This window comes from Ips typographus, linkage group LG1 (assembly GCF_016097725.1).
Source record: "Ips typographus isolate SLU linkage group LG1, UJ_Ityp_2.0, whole genome shotgun sequence".
NCBI classification, from domain to species: Eukaryota; Metazoa; Arthropoda; class Insecta; order Coleoptera; family Curculionidae; genus Ips; species Ips typographus.
In genome coordinates, this window is record NC_138422.1 from 14,705,443 (window position 1) to 14,722,456 (window position 17,014).

Consider the following 17,014-nt stretch of genomic DNA (forward strand, 5'->3'; position numbering starts at 1 on the left):
GATTGGGCATGCCCTCATCAGTATCCTGCCAAATTTTCAAAACTCTCCTATTTATACCTTTTCCAATATCAATCGATGTCTTTCGTCGTGGGACACCCTGTATAGAACAGTAGGAAATTCAAAATGCAGGTAAAAAATAATTAAATTTTTACTACCAGATTCAAAAAAGTGTTAAAATAGCACATAAATTTTGAAAAGTAAATTTCACAGTATTTGTAATTTTTTAATTAGAAAACAAAGTACTTTCAAACAACTTTATTTACATAGTATAATTATCACAAATCTACTTAACAGTTATGTACAACAAATTATCAGTTCACAAAAAAAAAAAATTTCAGGCTTGAAAATAAAATTTCCTTTAAGTAAGAAACAATACATAATCTAAAAATCTGGCCGTATGCTTCACTGAAGACTAGAATTCCGAAAATAACGTAAAAGAATCTATCCCTAAAGTTTTATCTTTTAAATTAAAAATAAAATTAAAACCCTAAAATTCGAATACGTCCGCCGAAGAATCTGAACTGGATGACGTAGGACTCCAAGGAGAGTCGTCGCTGTCATTGTCATCGCCACTGCCATCATTAGCATCTTCATTGTTTCCATTGTCATCTAAAGCTAACTCGATGATGTCACGATCTGGAAATATGCACTAAAGTATAAAGAAACTCGAACCAAAACAATTTAAATATGAATTGAAATTTTATTGTTAGGTCATCCTATGTTTGATTTAGTTTCATGTCTGTGACCGTTTTTAATTTCAATGGAAACTTACCACCACCATCAGAGCCATCCTCATCACTATTGTCATTGTCTTCCAAATCATCGTCGTCCTCATCGTCTTCTTCGTCCTATAAAACAAGTAAAAGTTAACATATTGTACATACACGGTGTCTAAATAAAATTGGTCGTGGGATGCAAAACAGTCATATCGACATTAGGAATAGGAAAAGCCCTTTGAACGTAATTATAAATCTGATTGTTAACCTGTTCATCTTCATCGTCCTTTCTCCGACCAACATCATACAGTCGCACTACAGATTCTTGTATCGAATTGTACCCGCCCTGGTTCTCAACCAGAGCAATTTGAGTGTCGTAACAGTTGACAGCCAATCCATAGATACCCTTTTTAACGTCGATTGTTGCTGTAACAAAAATTAGGAAATCTGTATAGATAACAGTCTCTAAACAAGCGAGGACTCTATTACCAATGCTGGAATAATCACTGGAATCAACGGTTTTAAAACTAGAATCGAAACAAGTGTCTCCAGCGGACATTTCCTGCTCCATAAAAATTGCATATAATGCACTGTTAACCGGCGAAAAAACAATGGAGCATTGATTTAAAAGAGGTACAGTTTTCAAGAGATGTAAGGCTTTTGTTTCAGTCCTAATATCCCACACCTCAGTGTTGGAAATTATCTATAACATAACAACACTGTAAAACCAAATAAATTTATATAATAAAGGCTCAAACCTCCAATCCGTTTGGATGGAAGACACCATTTTGGGTTTGATTGAGTTTGTCCAATCGATTAATTACTTTTCCCGAATTAACGTCGAATAAAACACCATCGGTCAGAACCAGCTTATCGTCCCAGCTAAAAGTAGCTTTGTTCTTGGTGTAACAGTTACTGAGTTGAGGCGCCAATTGTAGAATGTTTTTTCCGGTTTGGATATCGTAAATCTGCATATACAATAGCGCTAAATTATTAAGACTACACCGTGAATCAAAACGAGACTTTAATTAACACTGATTATTTCCTTCATTGTACCAGCAGCCAATCAAATTCCGAGAACCTTTCTAGTTCCACCAATGGAAACCGTTTTAAACTGATTAAATCCCTGGCTGCTAAAATTTAACAGTGATTAAACACCACCTACCTTTTTCGAATACGTTTTATGAAGAAAATTTGATATTAAACGAAACGGGATTAAGACACATATAAAATTTAAGCTATTTTCTTCAATATTAACAATTAATAAATAACTATAACGTAGTTTCCATTAAAAAATTACATAAATTAAAATATTATGACGTCTGATTGTCAATCTGAAATGTAAACAAAAATATACATGGCTGAACGAAAATCTGTCGTCTGCTGGGGTGAGTTCAATATTATCATTAATTTCATCACGTTTAGTTTAGTATTTGTGTTCTAACTAAGGTGTTTTCTTGTTAATAAACTAAAATGTGAGTTTTCAGAAAATAATCTTGACATATACCCCTCGGCGTTCACGTTTTATCACGTAAAATGTGCATTGGTAGGTTTTTTGCAAAATTTTTCTTTTAGGCAAATGGTTTCGACTAAATAATTCTTTGGAAAAAATCCTTCGACCTGCGGTCTCAGGATTTTATCGTCGAATTATTTAGTCTCAATCATTTTCCAAGCAAAATTTTGCAAAAAATCACCTATGCACAGTTTACCCGATAAAACTTGAACGTCTCGGGATATAACCTATGACAAAATCACCAACTTGTTGATTTTTATTTTTAAAATGTGTATCAAGGCTTTTTCTTTACTGAAGTTTATTACTGATTTTGTTTGGATAACAAAGGACACTCTATTGCCGGGTATGTATTACTAGAGCAATAGCTAAATTACTCTTAACGCTTAATAGTATATTTCATTAGGAGTACAAAAATAACGGTTTCCGTGCGTGTGAGATGAAGTTGAAACCTATTTTTGAAGGAATTATGAACGATATTTTTCATTATACTTCTTTGAAAACGAAAGCATAAAAACCAGACTTAAGAAAAAAAGACATGACTGACACCTAACTGATCATTTCTATGACTATACCCTGATTATTATAACTTTATTGCACGTCATCAAGGTGAAAATGGGCGGCGTTGTCAATGTTATAAAAATCGAACCGAAATTGAAGAAGAATATAATTTTACTTTCAAATGTGACATCTAATGTCAGAACCGAGTTTGTTTACATTTTGAATTACATTTACAGAAAGGTCTGAGTGGTTTTTACTGTTTTAATTAAATTTTTGGGGTATTGGGAGTGAGGGAAGCTTAGTTTAGGAGACCCTAAGTTGAGGGTTTTGTGATCTGATGAGTTTTACTCGGCATTTGTGGATAAACTTTGAGTAATAATGGAGACATGTTTATTTGCGTAATTTTCACGTAGGGGTTACCAATTCAATGTTTTTTACCGGTTGAATAGGCTTACTCATGCTAGTAAATGGTAATACTTAGCTTTAGTACTGTAGACACATTTTTAGATCAAACTATAGATGTCAGATTCGCACATAAATCTAATAGAATAAAGTTGTTTGGAGCTAGTATTCGACGGTTTCGGCATAACAGACAGCTGCGTGGCACATTGTTGCAATGTAGTTTGTCCACAAGTAAACCGTTTAATGACCACAGGAACGTAAAATAGGATCATAAGTCACAACAAATTTCAAAAGCGCTGATACTTACGTCATACTTTGACACTTCGAGACGTATAACGATCGGGTGAGATAATCGGTGATCGAAAAACAGACGACAACATTGCGCACTATTGCCAACATATTTTAAGTCGAGTAATTTAAATTTTTGTATCTATGCAATGATATTGTCCAGTAAGTTCGGTTGGCAATAGAATTTCCTGTGTTATGACGTCAAAAAATACTGCGGAAATATATCTAAATAATCCAGCATTTACATATTAAATGACAATGCAGGTTTGTGCTAAAAATTTGTCGGTTTATAAATTGTTTTAAATTTAATATATTGTGCTGTACGTTTCTATTTTAAAGCCATTTTACTCAACATTTTAATTCAGCGCACGGAAAAAAAATTCCGTGCAGGCGCACAGAAAAACGCGTTTTTTATTACTCCTAATAGAGATGAAAATACCGGGTTTTCAAAGAAGTAGAAAGAAAATTATTTTACATCAAACGTCGTTATATAGTTGGATTTTTACCTTTTGAGAATGACGTCATCTTTTTACATCTTTGTTTATCGCATATCAAACATGTGAAATAAACAACTTTAGCAAAAAAGGCACGTTATTAATTTTGTCGTCCTGTCAAATTAAAAACGTTGACATTTACTGTCACTTTGATTTAAACGAATATCAAAGGTATAAAAATGCTGCGCTACAATGAGCAAGCCCAAATGCTAATTCTAAATGTGCTGCTTTTTTTCGAGTACGAAAAGAAACAGTTTCCAGATATCAACTGAAACTCTCATGATCACTCATTTTTCAAAGCATTTGTAGGTTAAAATTTGTGATCTAATTCCAGACATGCGTGTTTTTTCACCTGCTTGACGTCATTCTCAAAGGGTAAAATTTTGACTATATGAGGCGAGTCATATCAAAACTGACAATCTCCACTTTTGGCCAAAACTGAGGTATTGTATTATGCCTATAATTGATCAATTTTTACATCGCATGAACTAACAATTTCATTTTTTGAAAATAACAGATAACTTTTGTTTGAATAGTACCAAAGTTCGGGGTTATTCAGGTCTATAGCAGGTTCTTTAGCGTCAAATTAATTAATTCTAGCAACTACTTTAGTGAATATTAAAAGTTAAACGATAGTGTAACTTACTGTAGCCACTTCTTGTTTTGTTCCTATGACTTTATTCTGTGAAACCTTGCTAAACTCCACATGGTCCTCTTCGTTAAACGGCCATCTGAAATGACATTAAAATAACCGTTATACTACCGGATTCACATAAAAATTAAACGCTCACATCATTTCAAAGTTATTCAGGTTCCATAAAGCCGAAACTGGTCCGCCCCACGTGCAACTTGTTAACAACATATCTCCGGTCCGATTTGGTTCCAGATTTACGATATAATTATCGTGAGGACTGAAAGAATGTTCCACATTCCCCGTAAACTTATCGTAAATTCGTACATCTCCGTTATGATCCCCGGCAATTATCGAGTTCCTACCCGGCAGAAACTTGGCGCACGTGAACCAGCCTTCCTCCGTAGACGATCTAATTGTTTGGACGGGACAAAATCGCGAATGCACAAAACGCATGTCCATCGCTTTAGATCGGAGCCCTAACTGTCTAGCTGCGTTGCGCATCACAAAGTTGTTAACTGTCACAAGTTTCGGTTTAGGATCGGGACACTTGTGGGGCGCGAATAAATTGAACTGGGGACACGTCGCTATCGGGTTTTTGCACAAAGCGTGCTGGTTAATCAAATACTCGGTTATTATCGAATCTAGAGTGACACGCTGTTCATGGGGTTCATCCGAACCTGGTCGTACAACCGCCACTTCGTTGTTCAATTGTTTCTGCAGTCTGCTGTTTTGTTGTTTTGTGGTTAAGGCAAGTTGGTTCGATGTGTTTGGAGTCTTTTTAACTAATTTAATGGTGCTAGAGCTGGTACTAGGTTGCGCTTCCGTGGAACCAGTGACTACGCGTGGAGTCGTTGAAGATGAATTCCAAAGTCGACTGATGACCGGAGTTAAATCAGTCGTATACCGAAACTTTGTAGGGTGCTGTGACGACAAAGATAAAATCGAGTTTCCCAAGTTAGCTTCCTTCACTAAACAGCTGGCAGTTTCGTTAAATCCCTTGGCGATGAAATGCTGATGAATGAGTTGGAGCAGTTGCTGGTCGTTGAATTGTACTTTAGTCTGAGCCACCACGTTAGCTTTGTGAATTCTGTGGATATTTGCCAGGGACACTTCCAAGTCGTACCCTCCGTGTCCTGACAATCTCTCCAGAAGTTCCAAAGCGTATTTTTGAAAGGCGACGTGTTCCTGTCGTTTTTCTTGCAAAATCGGGTCGCGCATTAAATTCTGAAGCTCACCGCTTGTAAATAACGGCAATTTTGACACAATTTGTCTCACTGTTTCGCATCTAGCCAATCCAGCTAATCCTTTACAAGCCAACATTCTTATTGCATCCGCGTCTGTAATTGGAGTTTTACAATTCATCAACTGTATGAGCACCATAATACCACTACTAGAACGCACGCAATCCCACACTTTCTGAATTAACTCCTCCGAGCTTTTGTACTTAATTTTTTTACTCGGCGAATTTACGTTTCCTTGCAAAAACCTGCTAATACTTCCGCCTATCCGATTTATGGGGGCGCACACAGAATTTACCAAAACCCTTAAAGCCGCCTTTTCAACATCAGTGTCCCGTACTATTTCACCTTCCGCAGCGCCGACAATTATACTAAATCCGACGGTTAGACGATCTTCAGGCAAGTCAACTTTTTCGCAAAGAGCTGTTAAAACTTTGGGCATAACGCAAGCTATAGCAAATACTTCCAAAGCTGATCGAACGGCTTCTGCTCGACCGCCATAATTCCACTCAAAGGCAAACGCGATTATTTTTAGTAGTAGGGCAATGTCACCGAGTTTGAGAAGCTGGTCCACTGGCGCCCAATGACACCTGAACGGCATATGTTGGAGAAGCAGTTCAACATTTTGTTGGATTTCTTCCGGGGATAATTTGCAAGCCTGGAAAACAAGTTGATACACAATTAGTAATATTAAAATCATGTCCAGCGTTTTCTTTATTTCACTTTTATGATACAGTCGGCGTGTTTTAATAACCGGAAACCCGATGGTTCGATATCAAAAATTTCTTCAGAGTTTCTTTAGAACTGTATTAATGTCCAGGCTCTTATTACTAACCAAATCCAACTATTAAACAATTTGTGCATTGAAAACCGTGATACACCACACAATCCCAGGAAAATTATAAGTAATTCTTTCCCAACAAGTTTTAGACACAATAAATTTGAACAATTGAGACGCTGAGAATAAAAGGGGTATAAGTGCACTTTTCAATAAATCTGAGATAAAGGCATAGATGACTACCTAAAGTTTAAATTTGTTTGGTATAAAAGAGATACAAGTGATTTTCAGGATTTCTGCGCCATCTATTAGCGTGTGGAAATATTATATATCTGAAGGCAAAAATCTGTTGACAATTAAACAGATGCAAGTGCACTTGTACCTATTTTATTCCAACTGACAACAGCATTTTTGCAGCTCAGTGTTTTTGTGGTTACCTGTTATTGCTATATTTTATTTACTTAAGTTACTATGCTCTACCTGAAGAAGAAGCTCTACCTAGGATAATAGCTTATAGTGATTCAACAGGTGGACAAAATAAAAATAAAAATACAGGAAAATTATTTATGTTTCTAGTAAAATCGACAAAAATTCAATAAATTTATCACACATCATTTGGTATTAATGAGAAAGTTAGGCGGAACGTTCCTCATATTTTTATTCCAGAAAACTGGAGGATCGTGATTCAAGAATCCTCTAAAAAATTTACTGTCCATCAGATGAAAAGGGAAAACTTTTATAGTTTCGCTCAATTAAACCAGATTATATGTGACCCTTAGCTAAAGAGCATTTCGGAGATTCTATAGGGTTTTGGAAGCTTACTTTCGGAGCATTTGAAAACTTTTAGACGGTTTTAGAAAACTTTGGAAGCTTCTAAACTACTCTAGAAGCATACGAAACCTTTTAGACTGTTCTAAAAGCTTCTGGAAGGCTTTCGACTGCTATAAAAGCATTTTGGAGATTCTATAGTGTTTTGGAAACCTCTTGGACTACTTTCGGAGCATTTGAAAACTTTTAGACGGTTTTAGAAATTTTTGAAAGCTTCTAAACTACTCTAGAAGCATACGAAACCTTTTAGACTGTTCTAAAAGCTTCTGGAAGGCTTTCGACTGCTATAAAAGCATTTTGGAGATTCTATAGTGTTTTGGAAACCTCTTGGACTACTTTCGGAGCATTTGAAAACTTTTAGACGGTTTTAGAAATTTTTGAAAGCTTCTAAACTACTATAGAAGCATACGAAACCTTTTAGACTGTTCTAAAAGCTACTGGAAGGCTTTCGACTGCTATAAAGCATTTTGGAGATTCTATAGTGTTTTTTTTAAGCTTCTTAGACTACTTTCAAAGCATTTGAAAACATTTAGATGGTTTTAGAAAATGTTGGAAGCTTCTAAACTACTCTAGAAGCATACGAAACCTTTTAGACTGTTCTAAAAGCTTCTGGAAGACTTTCGACTGCTATAAAAGCATTTTGGAGATTCTATAGTGTTTTGGAAACTTCTTGGACTACTTTCGGAGCATTTGAAAACTTTTAGACGGTTTTAGAAATGTTTGGAAGCTTCTAAACTACTCTAGAAGCATATGAAACCTTTAGGACTGTTCTAAAAGCTTCTGGAAGGCTTTCGACTGCTATAAAAGCATTTTGGAGATTCTATAGTGTTTTGGGAGGTTCTAAGACTACTTTCGGAGCATTTGAAAACTTTTAAACGGTTTTAAAAATTTTTGAAAGCTTCTAAACTACTCTACAGGCATACGAAACCTTTTAGACTGTTCTAAAAGCTTCTGGAAGGCTTTCGACTGCTATGAAAGCATTTTGGAGATTCTATAGTGTTTTGGAAACCTCTTGGACTACTTTCAAAGCATTTGAAAACTTTTAGATGGTTTTAGAAAATGTTGGAAGCTTCTAAACTACTCTAGAAGCATACGAAACCTTTTAGACTGTTCTAAAAGCTACTGGAAGGCTTTCGACTGCTATAAAAGCATTTTGGAGATTCTATAGTGTTTTGGAAGCTTCTTAGACTACTTTCAAAGCATTTGAAAACTTTTAGATGGTTTTAGAAAATGTTGGAAGCTTCTAAACTACTCTAGAAGCATACGAAACCTTTTAGACTGTTCTAAAAGCTTCTGGAAGGCTTTCGACTGCTATAAAAGCATTTTGGAGATTCTATAGTGTTTTGGAAACCTCTTGGACTACTTTCAAAGCATTTGAAAACTTTTAGACGGTTTTAGAAATTTTTGAAAGCATTTAAACTACTCTGGAAGGATACGAAACCTTTAGGACTGTTCTAAAAGCTTCTGGAAGGCTTTCGACTGCTATGAAAGCATTTTGGACATTCTATAATATTTTGGAAGCTTCTTAGAGTACTTTCGGAGCATTTGAAAACTTTTAGACGGTTTTAGAAATTTTTGAAAGCTTTTAAACTACTCTACATGCATACGAAACCATTTAGACTGTTCTAAAAGCTTCTGGAAGGCTTTCGACTGCTATGAAAGCATTTTGGAGACTCTATAGTGTTTTGGAAGCTTCTTAGACTACTAAGTACCCATAACTATGTTATCAGATGGAGGGAAATTCAGTACTTCTTTTATTCAAAAACTGCAGCGACATTTTCGTTTCAACTTTCAACACAAATCAACATTAAATTTAATGATGCCTTTCTATACATGTAGAGACACATCCAAAACAACAGGCAGACCAAATTTAAGCTTTGAATATGCATTTTCCGTGCTCAATGAAAGTGCTTTAAAAATAAAAGAAGCAAAATGGAAGAACTTGTAATCCTTACTAGATTTCATTCCCCCAATATACCACGAGTTTCATAATAGCATTCAATATAAAGGGAAAGGCAATGGAAAGAATAAAGGAAAACCCAGTTTCACTAGTAAGCAGGCTATTGGAAGAGGTAGAAACAAAACCTCAGCGAAAAAGCAGAAAAGTGGTGGAGAAGAGAATGAAGAAATTCCCGAAGATGAATACTTGTTATACCTATATTCAGATGATAAATAGTGGTTAACGTTTTTCGTATTATAAATATTGTTGGGCTACTTCCAGTTTATTGAGTCTTGTTAGATAAATGGCCTTTGAAATCAATTTAAGATGTGTATTTTTCACACAGGAAATCAATAAAATCCAAGAAAGAATAACCAATGCGACATCTGGACAAAGGCAAAGCTATTTTCTAATTTTTTTAGAGATTTTTTAAAATCTAATAAATTTTAAATGCGATTATCTCAAAATGCAAATTGTTGCACTTATCCCCATTTTATTCTTTATTATAATGTGAGTTCACCTGCAAATTCCACTACTCGTCTTTGGAAGAGTACACACAACAAATTTAATTTTTTTCTGAATATCTTCTAAAGCAGCCAGAACATAAATAAAACAGCTTATCATTTGGCAAGTATTGAAAAATATGCAATTTGCAGCAAAGGTGAGAAGGTGATGCTCCTAAAACAGGTATACTGCATTCTACTATCAATAGTTTTAATTATACTAGTAAAACTGCTTTAACTACTAAATCAGTCAACATTGTCTTGACAACACAAACTACTGCAGTTCAAACATTTAATTTTAACCTTTCTAAAAAACATTCTGAAAATCAAACATTTTTGCTACCATCGTATGAGGTTATAAAATCGAAATCAACCGTAAATTATAATAACAATTTCATAACACAAAGTTAAAAAATGAAACTTTGACTTACTTTATAAGGTGGTAAATCTTGAACAACTGGAGCACTTGGCCGCTCGTTAGGCCTGATTTGTGATCGTTTGATCATCTCAGCTTTGTGATAGAGATGAGCTTCGAGATACCGTCTAATAGCGACGCAAACGTGCCTCACGATTTGCCGTGAAGCACACTCCTGGTCTTCGTTCAGTTGTCCAGTGGCCCTATCGGATTGCAATATCGGCAACGTTGATATCTTGAATTAAAGTGTTTTAAAACTCATTTTTAGTTTCGATGCTTGATAGCTTACCACATTATGCAGCTTACGCAAACCATCCTGATTATCAAACTCTTCTAAAATTATTTTAAATTGGAACGTCAGGCCGAAAAACATTATCGCCTGACACTTTCCTGAGTCATGTGAACACTCCAAAAGCCACAAGGCGTACTTGACCAGATTAGTGATGATATACTTAGGCAGGATGCAGACGCGTTCCATAGCTTCTTCACAATATCCCAAATAGTACAAACAAATAGAAACTCCAGTAGCAGCTATTGAAGGTCTGGGAACCTCAAGTAGAGCCTCCAAACCCCGATTTTGCAGGAACTCAATAGAAAACTTTTTGTGGCACAATAAAGCTGCCAAATACTTTAAGGCTTCAAACGCCAACCTGGCTTCTTTGGTGGCTCTTACGTTCACGTAGGTAAGAATCAACTCTAAGGCAATGTTTTCGTGCAAGGCATGGCTTAGGAACTCCTGGTATTCGCCAATGGGTGTCAGGTAGCGTAAAATAAGGATTTGACGAGTCGCATTGGTCGGTGGAAAAATCTGTACGTTACCAATCATAAAAGTTTCTAATTCGGCCCAAGAAGAATTGCTCGTTTCGGAGAATATTTGAGTTTTACGAGGACTGGGACTGGAAGTCGGGGACGGAATTGGCAAGACTGAACCTCCGTCCAATCGAAGGCGTTTCGGTTTGCTGGGGTCACCATCAACGAGCTAAAGTAATTCATTGAGTTCAAGTTTACTTCAGCGTAAAAGTTTGTAAAACATACCTGCGGGCTAGTGAAATTAAACTCCAAACTCCTTTTACGCTTCAAAGGAGAGTTGCCCTCATCCACCTGCTGTGTAAAATCAATTAATCATGGATTAGCGTTAAGAAATATGATAGGGTTTGATATACCCCAACACAGGACGGCTAGGTTTAGAAAATGTTTTCCTTATAAGGCTATAATAACTCACCAATCTACCACAAAATAACTAACTGCTCCAAAGGTTCTTTAAAAAAGTACTTACATGAAAGCTAAAATAGCTAATAGTCATAGAAATGTTTAAAATTTGTCCATATTAGTTTTTAATTTGTATATGAAATCTGCGGGCAGCATGGAAGAACGCACTAAGCGAATGCAGGCCTTTTGTGTATTCAGTTAAATAAAAAAGGCTTTAAGAGACCGTTTTCTGTAGAATTAGAGCCAAGGATTCATTTTGACTCACAGCAATTTCTTCATGGATATATCGTCATCTTACTATGAAAGCTAAGTCTGATTTACTTACAATTTAGAAGTTCCGACATTTCTATAACTCCTAAATCTTTCTAAATCCAAAACTAAGATTTTTTCCTAAAAACACTTCAGTATACCTTTCAGTGCAATTACTAAATTATGAAAGTAATATACAGGGTGTTTCAGAGTTGTTGTGACAAAAGCCTAGGGTACATTCTCCTGGCAAAATCAAGCAAAAAGTTCAAGAGAACATGTGTCCGCAAGTGCCTTGTTCTCGAGATAGAGGGTGTATAAATTAAAAAAAAAAAAACACATTTTTTAATATAAAGCAATCCGCTCAAAATGTTTTAACGAAATTTTGGTGGTGTTGACACTTTACAGTTTACACTTATACATATTTTACAATAAAAATATTGTTTTTAGTTTCATCAGTAGCGTGCGTCACTGGATATTTTTTAACAAAAAAATGAAACTCTACTGGTTATTTTCAACACAAAAATATTTTTTTTATTTCCTGGTCAATTCTGAAGAGAAAAAGGCTCTTTTAATTTTTTCCTAGGGTGCCCCACTTTCGAGTAAAAAAATAAAAATCATTTTTATGCGCCCCTAAAAGCAATGAGATTATTTTAATTTAAATTACCCAAATTATTGAACAAAAAATTGTATGTATTAAATTTCTTGATAAAATTAAGGTTTCTTACAGGCAATCGATTTCTTATACCAGAAATGTATGAATTTGAGATACAAGAGAGTTAAGTTTAAAAAACAGTGTATGAACACCCTGTATCTCGAGAACAAAGCACTTGCGGGCACATGTTCTCTTGAAGTTTTTGCTTGATTTTGCCAGGAGAATCTCCCGTAGGCTTTTGTGACTGAAACACCCTGTATACAGTTTCCTGTAAATTCTTGTTAATATGACTGAAGAAGTGTTTGATAGTAAGGCAACGATATACATAATAAAAGGATTCATAATTAAAATTTAATTAGAAATATGTTAATTACAGAAAACCACTTATTTTTTATAAACTTAGCAACGCCGCAGATTTCAATTTACTACGTTTTTTACACAAGAGAAGAGAACAGCTGATTGTCAAACGTGAGGGTGAAACTAGTTTTCACGCGTTTTTCAAATTAAATTCTATTTTATTTAGTTTTTTTAACAGTGCAAGCTGTTTTTCAACTTTGAGTGGCACTATTAAAACCTTCTGCTATATTTACTTGAAAAAGAACTGCAAAAAATCGACAAAAATATATCGCCGGTAAAGCGATAGGGTTTATGTTTTGTGTTTACGTGGAATCAGCTGTTGCAGCAATGTCAGCCATTTTTCTTCTTTCCTCTACCTGAACGGCCAAGGTAATAATGTAAAGGCAACATAAAAAAAGCGGATTTATGAATGACTTGTAGAATCTATCTTCAATGGTTGCACCCTTACCAACACCAGTTATTTTCACAGTGATAAAGCGTAATAATAGATAAAATAAAGAAAATATACATTCACTACCATAAAGCACTAAAACTTACCACAACATTTATAGTAGTTTCACCAAAATCCAAGTGTGAAAGCTCCCCAACCGAAGAAGCAATTCCATTACCTACACACACAGGTTTAATTCAGATATACATTCTTAACTTCAAAGCACACTTACTGAGATGTGGCGACAATTTAACAATTCCATCACCCCTATATGGCGGTGAGGTCATAGAAGAAAAATGGGCAAATGGTCTACTGAAGGCAGTGACATTTTTTGCAAAGTCTGATGAATTTTTCAGTCTCTTCAGTCTCTGTAAAAGCAACGGTACTAAACGACTATTTTCTTCTCGAAATTTTGCCGCTATTTCCGGTATATCCATTGCGGCAGCTAAAACTCCAGTCGCGTAACTTTGTAAAGGTTCCACGGAATTCGTTACCCATTTTACAAGTCTCTGAATTAAACTATCCATGTCCTGTTAATAAAATTACTTAATAACAACATTTTTGTTTCAAAGTTGGTTAAGACTTGCCTGAAATACTACGGAAGTTTCTAAACCGGGCATAAGATCTAATAATAATCTGCAAGCTGCAATATTCAGTTGGTCAATATCTCTGTCAGTAATATTACTTCTGCTATAGTAAGTGTCTTTCATATAATCATTTAACAGCTGTAATATAAGGGGGTTAAGTAAGTTAACTTAAAAATTGGTAATAAAAACTTGCCTTGCTCATAAAATTATCTTTGCGGAACATAATTTTTAAAATTTGTCCCAATTTACACTCTGGGTCTGTGCGAGATGGATGTCTTTCATCAAAAGGGTCAGGATCCATTTTTAGATAGTTTTCTGTTTCAAGTTCAATTATTTCAGCCAATCTACAATAAAAAAAAAATTGTCTAAATTTAATTAGATAGAGCGAGTTTTTTAAAGTGATTAAAAAATTATTTTAATTAAATGTATTATTCTTGTAACAAAAAATATAAGAAAAAAACTTTGTAAGCACCAACCATAGAAAATAAAGATTTAATAGTTGCTAGTCTATAACTTTAACTCTGTTTGATAGGCAATAGCTATTAAAGGTTGTGTTTTTTTTACTTGCAGGTATTGTCTCAGTAAAAATACCTTAAAACCTGTTTTTATTTTAGAAATTGCTATTTGGAGTTGGTTTTTTTTTTAGATAACCTTTATTCATTATTTGTAAAATTATCCACTACTAGTATATTCTTCAAGTAGGGCATATAATTATTGTTATTAGGTATTAGAAAAGATACAAATTCCAAGCTAAGTTGTAAGGCAAGTTTTGAAATTAAAAAAAAAAAAAAAAAAAAAAAAATTAAACTAATTTACAAAATGCATGTAAAGGGTAATATACAATGTGCCCGTAAGTCGGTCATAAATTTTATTAAAAATCAGGAATTTGTTTTCTGGGAAAACGCTCGGACACGTCAATATTTATTTTTTATTGCGATTTTTTTGATAATAAATTCATGTATACAGGGTTACCCAAAACCAATTTACGACTGTCAACTTTATTTTTTCAAATGGAAACCTTTATTTTTTATGTCATTTGACCGGTAAATTACTGGTGGTAAATCACAATGTGTGTCTGGCAGGTCAAACTTTAACGCCGCTTTTCTCCCTGACTTTACCAAATTTTGTAGTATTTTTTATGTTATTGAATAGGAAATTTAATGAGGATTCCAAAAATGTACTTAAAACAGTCATTTTCTCACTCTAAGTGGGTTTTACAAGCGATTTTGTCCGTGACTGTTTATTCAAATGGTGTTACTAGCAGTTCAAACTTTGACACCCATTTTTCCTCTGACTGTATTAAACTTTGTAGTGTTGTTTTATGTTATCAGATAGGAAGTTTAATGAGGATTTCAAAAATTTGCTTAAAACAGTCATTTTCTTACTCCAAGTGGGTTTTAGAGGCGATTTTGTCCCTGACTTTTCTTTCAAATTGTGTCTCTGGCATTTTATATTTTAACACCCCTTTTTTCCCTGACTTTACTTGATTTTGTAGTGACTTTTTATGTCATTAGATAGAAAATTTAATAAAAATTAGAAAAATGTGCTTAAAAATATGATTCGGTCACTCCAAGTGGGTTTAACAGGTAATTTAGTCCTTTAAATCGTGTTAAAAATTTAGATCACAATTTTACTAACTTTACAAACCAGTTTTTCCTGAATTACTCAAAAACGGTGTGTTAAAAAAAAATTGCAGGAGACCAAAAATTTTCCTAATCAACTCCTTAACTTAGCACTGTAAGGTTGCAGGACCGTTTTAGCTTCCAGTATACAGGGTGTGCATGAAAAGTATGGTGATTGAATGTTTTCGGTCACCCTGTACACATTTTTTTAGATAGAATTTTTTGCTCAACCTTACTGGAAAGAGAAGCTCAAGACGACTAATTAAAGCGATTCAACTACCCTGAACTCCCAAAAAATAACCGAAATACAGGCTGTTCAAATTTTAAACCAGAATTTCAACTGATTTGAAAATTTGTTGCACCAAACCAGTTTTTCCTAAATAACTCGAAAAATTTGAAAGAAAGCAGAAATTTTCGTAAAGAACTGCTAAACTCATCCCTGGAGCTACTATACAGGGGGTGCATGAAAAGTATAGTGATTCAGATTTATGACTTTTCAAATTAATGACAGTCAGGACAGGAAAATGATATTTTTCAAGCAAATTTCAATTAGACCCATAAATTTATTGGTAAAATTGGTAAATTTTCCTGTCACATTGAATTTTACTTTACCTTACCGGTAAATAACCGATCATGGTAAATTTACGCCCATCACTACAATACGCTAAATATGATCTACTGGAATCAGTTAAAAAGGCTTGATGGTGACGTAAAACTCGTCACCGGCCCCAACCGATACGGGCAACATTGCGCTTATGGGATTAAGCAATCCTTTACTGTTAACCGTCCTTGGCATTTGGCAACATTGCAGGTTTAATTTAAGGAACAGCTGATTTCAGTTTGTTTTTTCCATCAAATTATAGCAAAATTGAATGTTTTGAATTCAATTTCTTGAAATTCATGACTTTTTCCCATTTTTTTTTGATCTGTACTATACAAACCTTAAACTACCTGTTAAATAAATTTGTGAAGACCTATTCTACACCAGACCCCCATTGTGGGGTCATGAATGAACCATTGTATCACTGTATATTTTATATTTATAACTTTTGACTAATATTAAAATAAAACACACCCAAATCATTGTATTTTCATTCAAGGGAACAGTCTCCAAATCAAACACTTACTTTGTCAGTACAGGGGCAGGATCATAATCCGGTTGGGAGTGTTCTTCCTCCCAACTCCTTATTAAAGTCGATACTTCGTTTGTAACGTTCTGGCTGGTGTTATCACCCATTTTGTTAAAAAAACCCTAAAAAAAAACACACACAAAACAAATTAAAACAATCGTAACCTCACTTTTTAGTGGTATACACTGAAAGCTCTCAAAATACTATTTTTATTGTTACTATTCTTGACTTTCTAAAGCGAACACTTACTAGTTATAAACTGAAAACTCTTCAAACAATAGTAAACGTAACACAGATAAAATCTTTTAAAAATCAAATTTTTGTTAAAAAAAATCCACTTTTGTTTGCTCAATGTGTTTGTCTGCAGATGTGCAGAATTGTGGTGGGGAGATTGACAACTGACTTAAAATTTAATACAGATTGACATTTGACAGTTCCTACCATAAAGCTATAAAAGTGCATATTACATAAATGTAGTAAGTGTAAGTTCGTCTTTTCGTTTTTTCGTGAGTGTAACTTACGTTTTTTCTGT

General features: G+C 34.5%; 1 protein-coding gene across 1 annotated transcript; it reads right to left on the minus strand.

Moving 5' to 3' along the window:
• Window positions 1-240: 240 nt before the first annotated feature.
• LOC145724940 (protein mahjong-like) lies at window positions 241-16,864 on the minus strand. Its single transcript, XM_081973450.1, has 16 exons — window positions 16,732-16,864; window positions 16,480-16,604; window positions 13,924-14,074; window positions 13,731-13,868; window positions 13,376-13,673; window positions 13,251-13,321; window positions 11,282-11,350; window positions 10,536-11,225; window positions 10,263-10,481; window positions 4,703-6,441; window positions 4,558-4,642; window positions 1,475-1,684; window positions 1,206-1,419; window positions 985-1,142; window positions 773-848; window positions 241-636 (listed from the first exon to the last, which is right to left on the minus strand). Exons 2-16 carry the CDS (start codon window positions 16,587-16,589, stop codon window positions 488-490), a joined length of 4,377 nt encoding a protein of 1,458 aa, XP_081829576.1. The 5' UTR covers window positions 16,590-16,604; window positions 16,732-16,864; the 3' UTR covers window positions 241-487.
• Window positions 16,865-17,014: the final 150 nt, after the last annotated feature.

Excerpts from the sequence above, each read along its gene's own strand:
- LOC145724940 (XM_081973450.1), bottom strand. The coding sequence starts at position 16,589 with ATGGGTGATAACACCAGCCAGAACGTTACAAACGAAGTATCGACTTTA. Across the intron at positions 13,869-13,923 it reads AAGATAATTTTATGAGCAAG|CTGTTAAATGATTATATGAA; the intron begins GCAAGTTTTTAT and ends CTTATATTACAG. Across the intron at positions 849-984 it reads AGGACGATGAAGATGAACAG|GACGAAGAAGACGATGAGGA; the intron begins GTTAACAATCAG and ends CTTGTTTTATAG.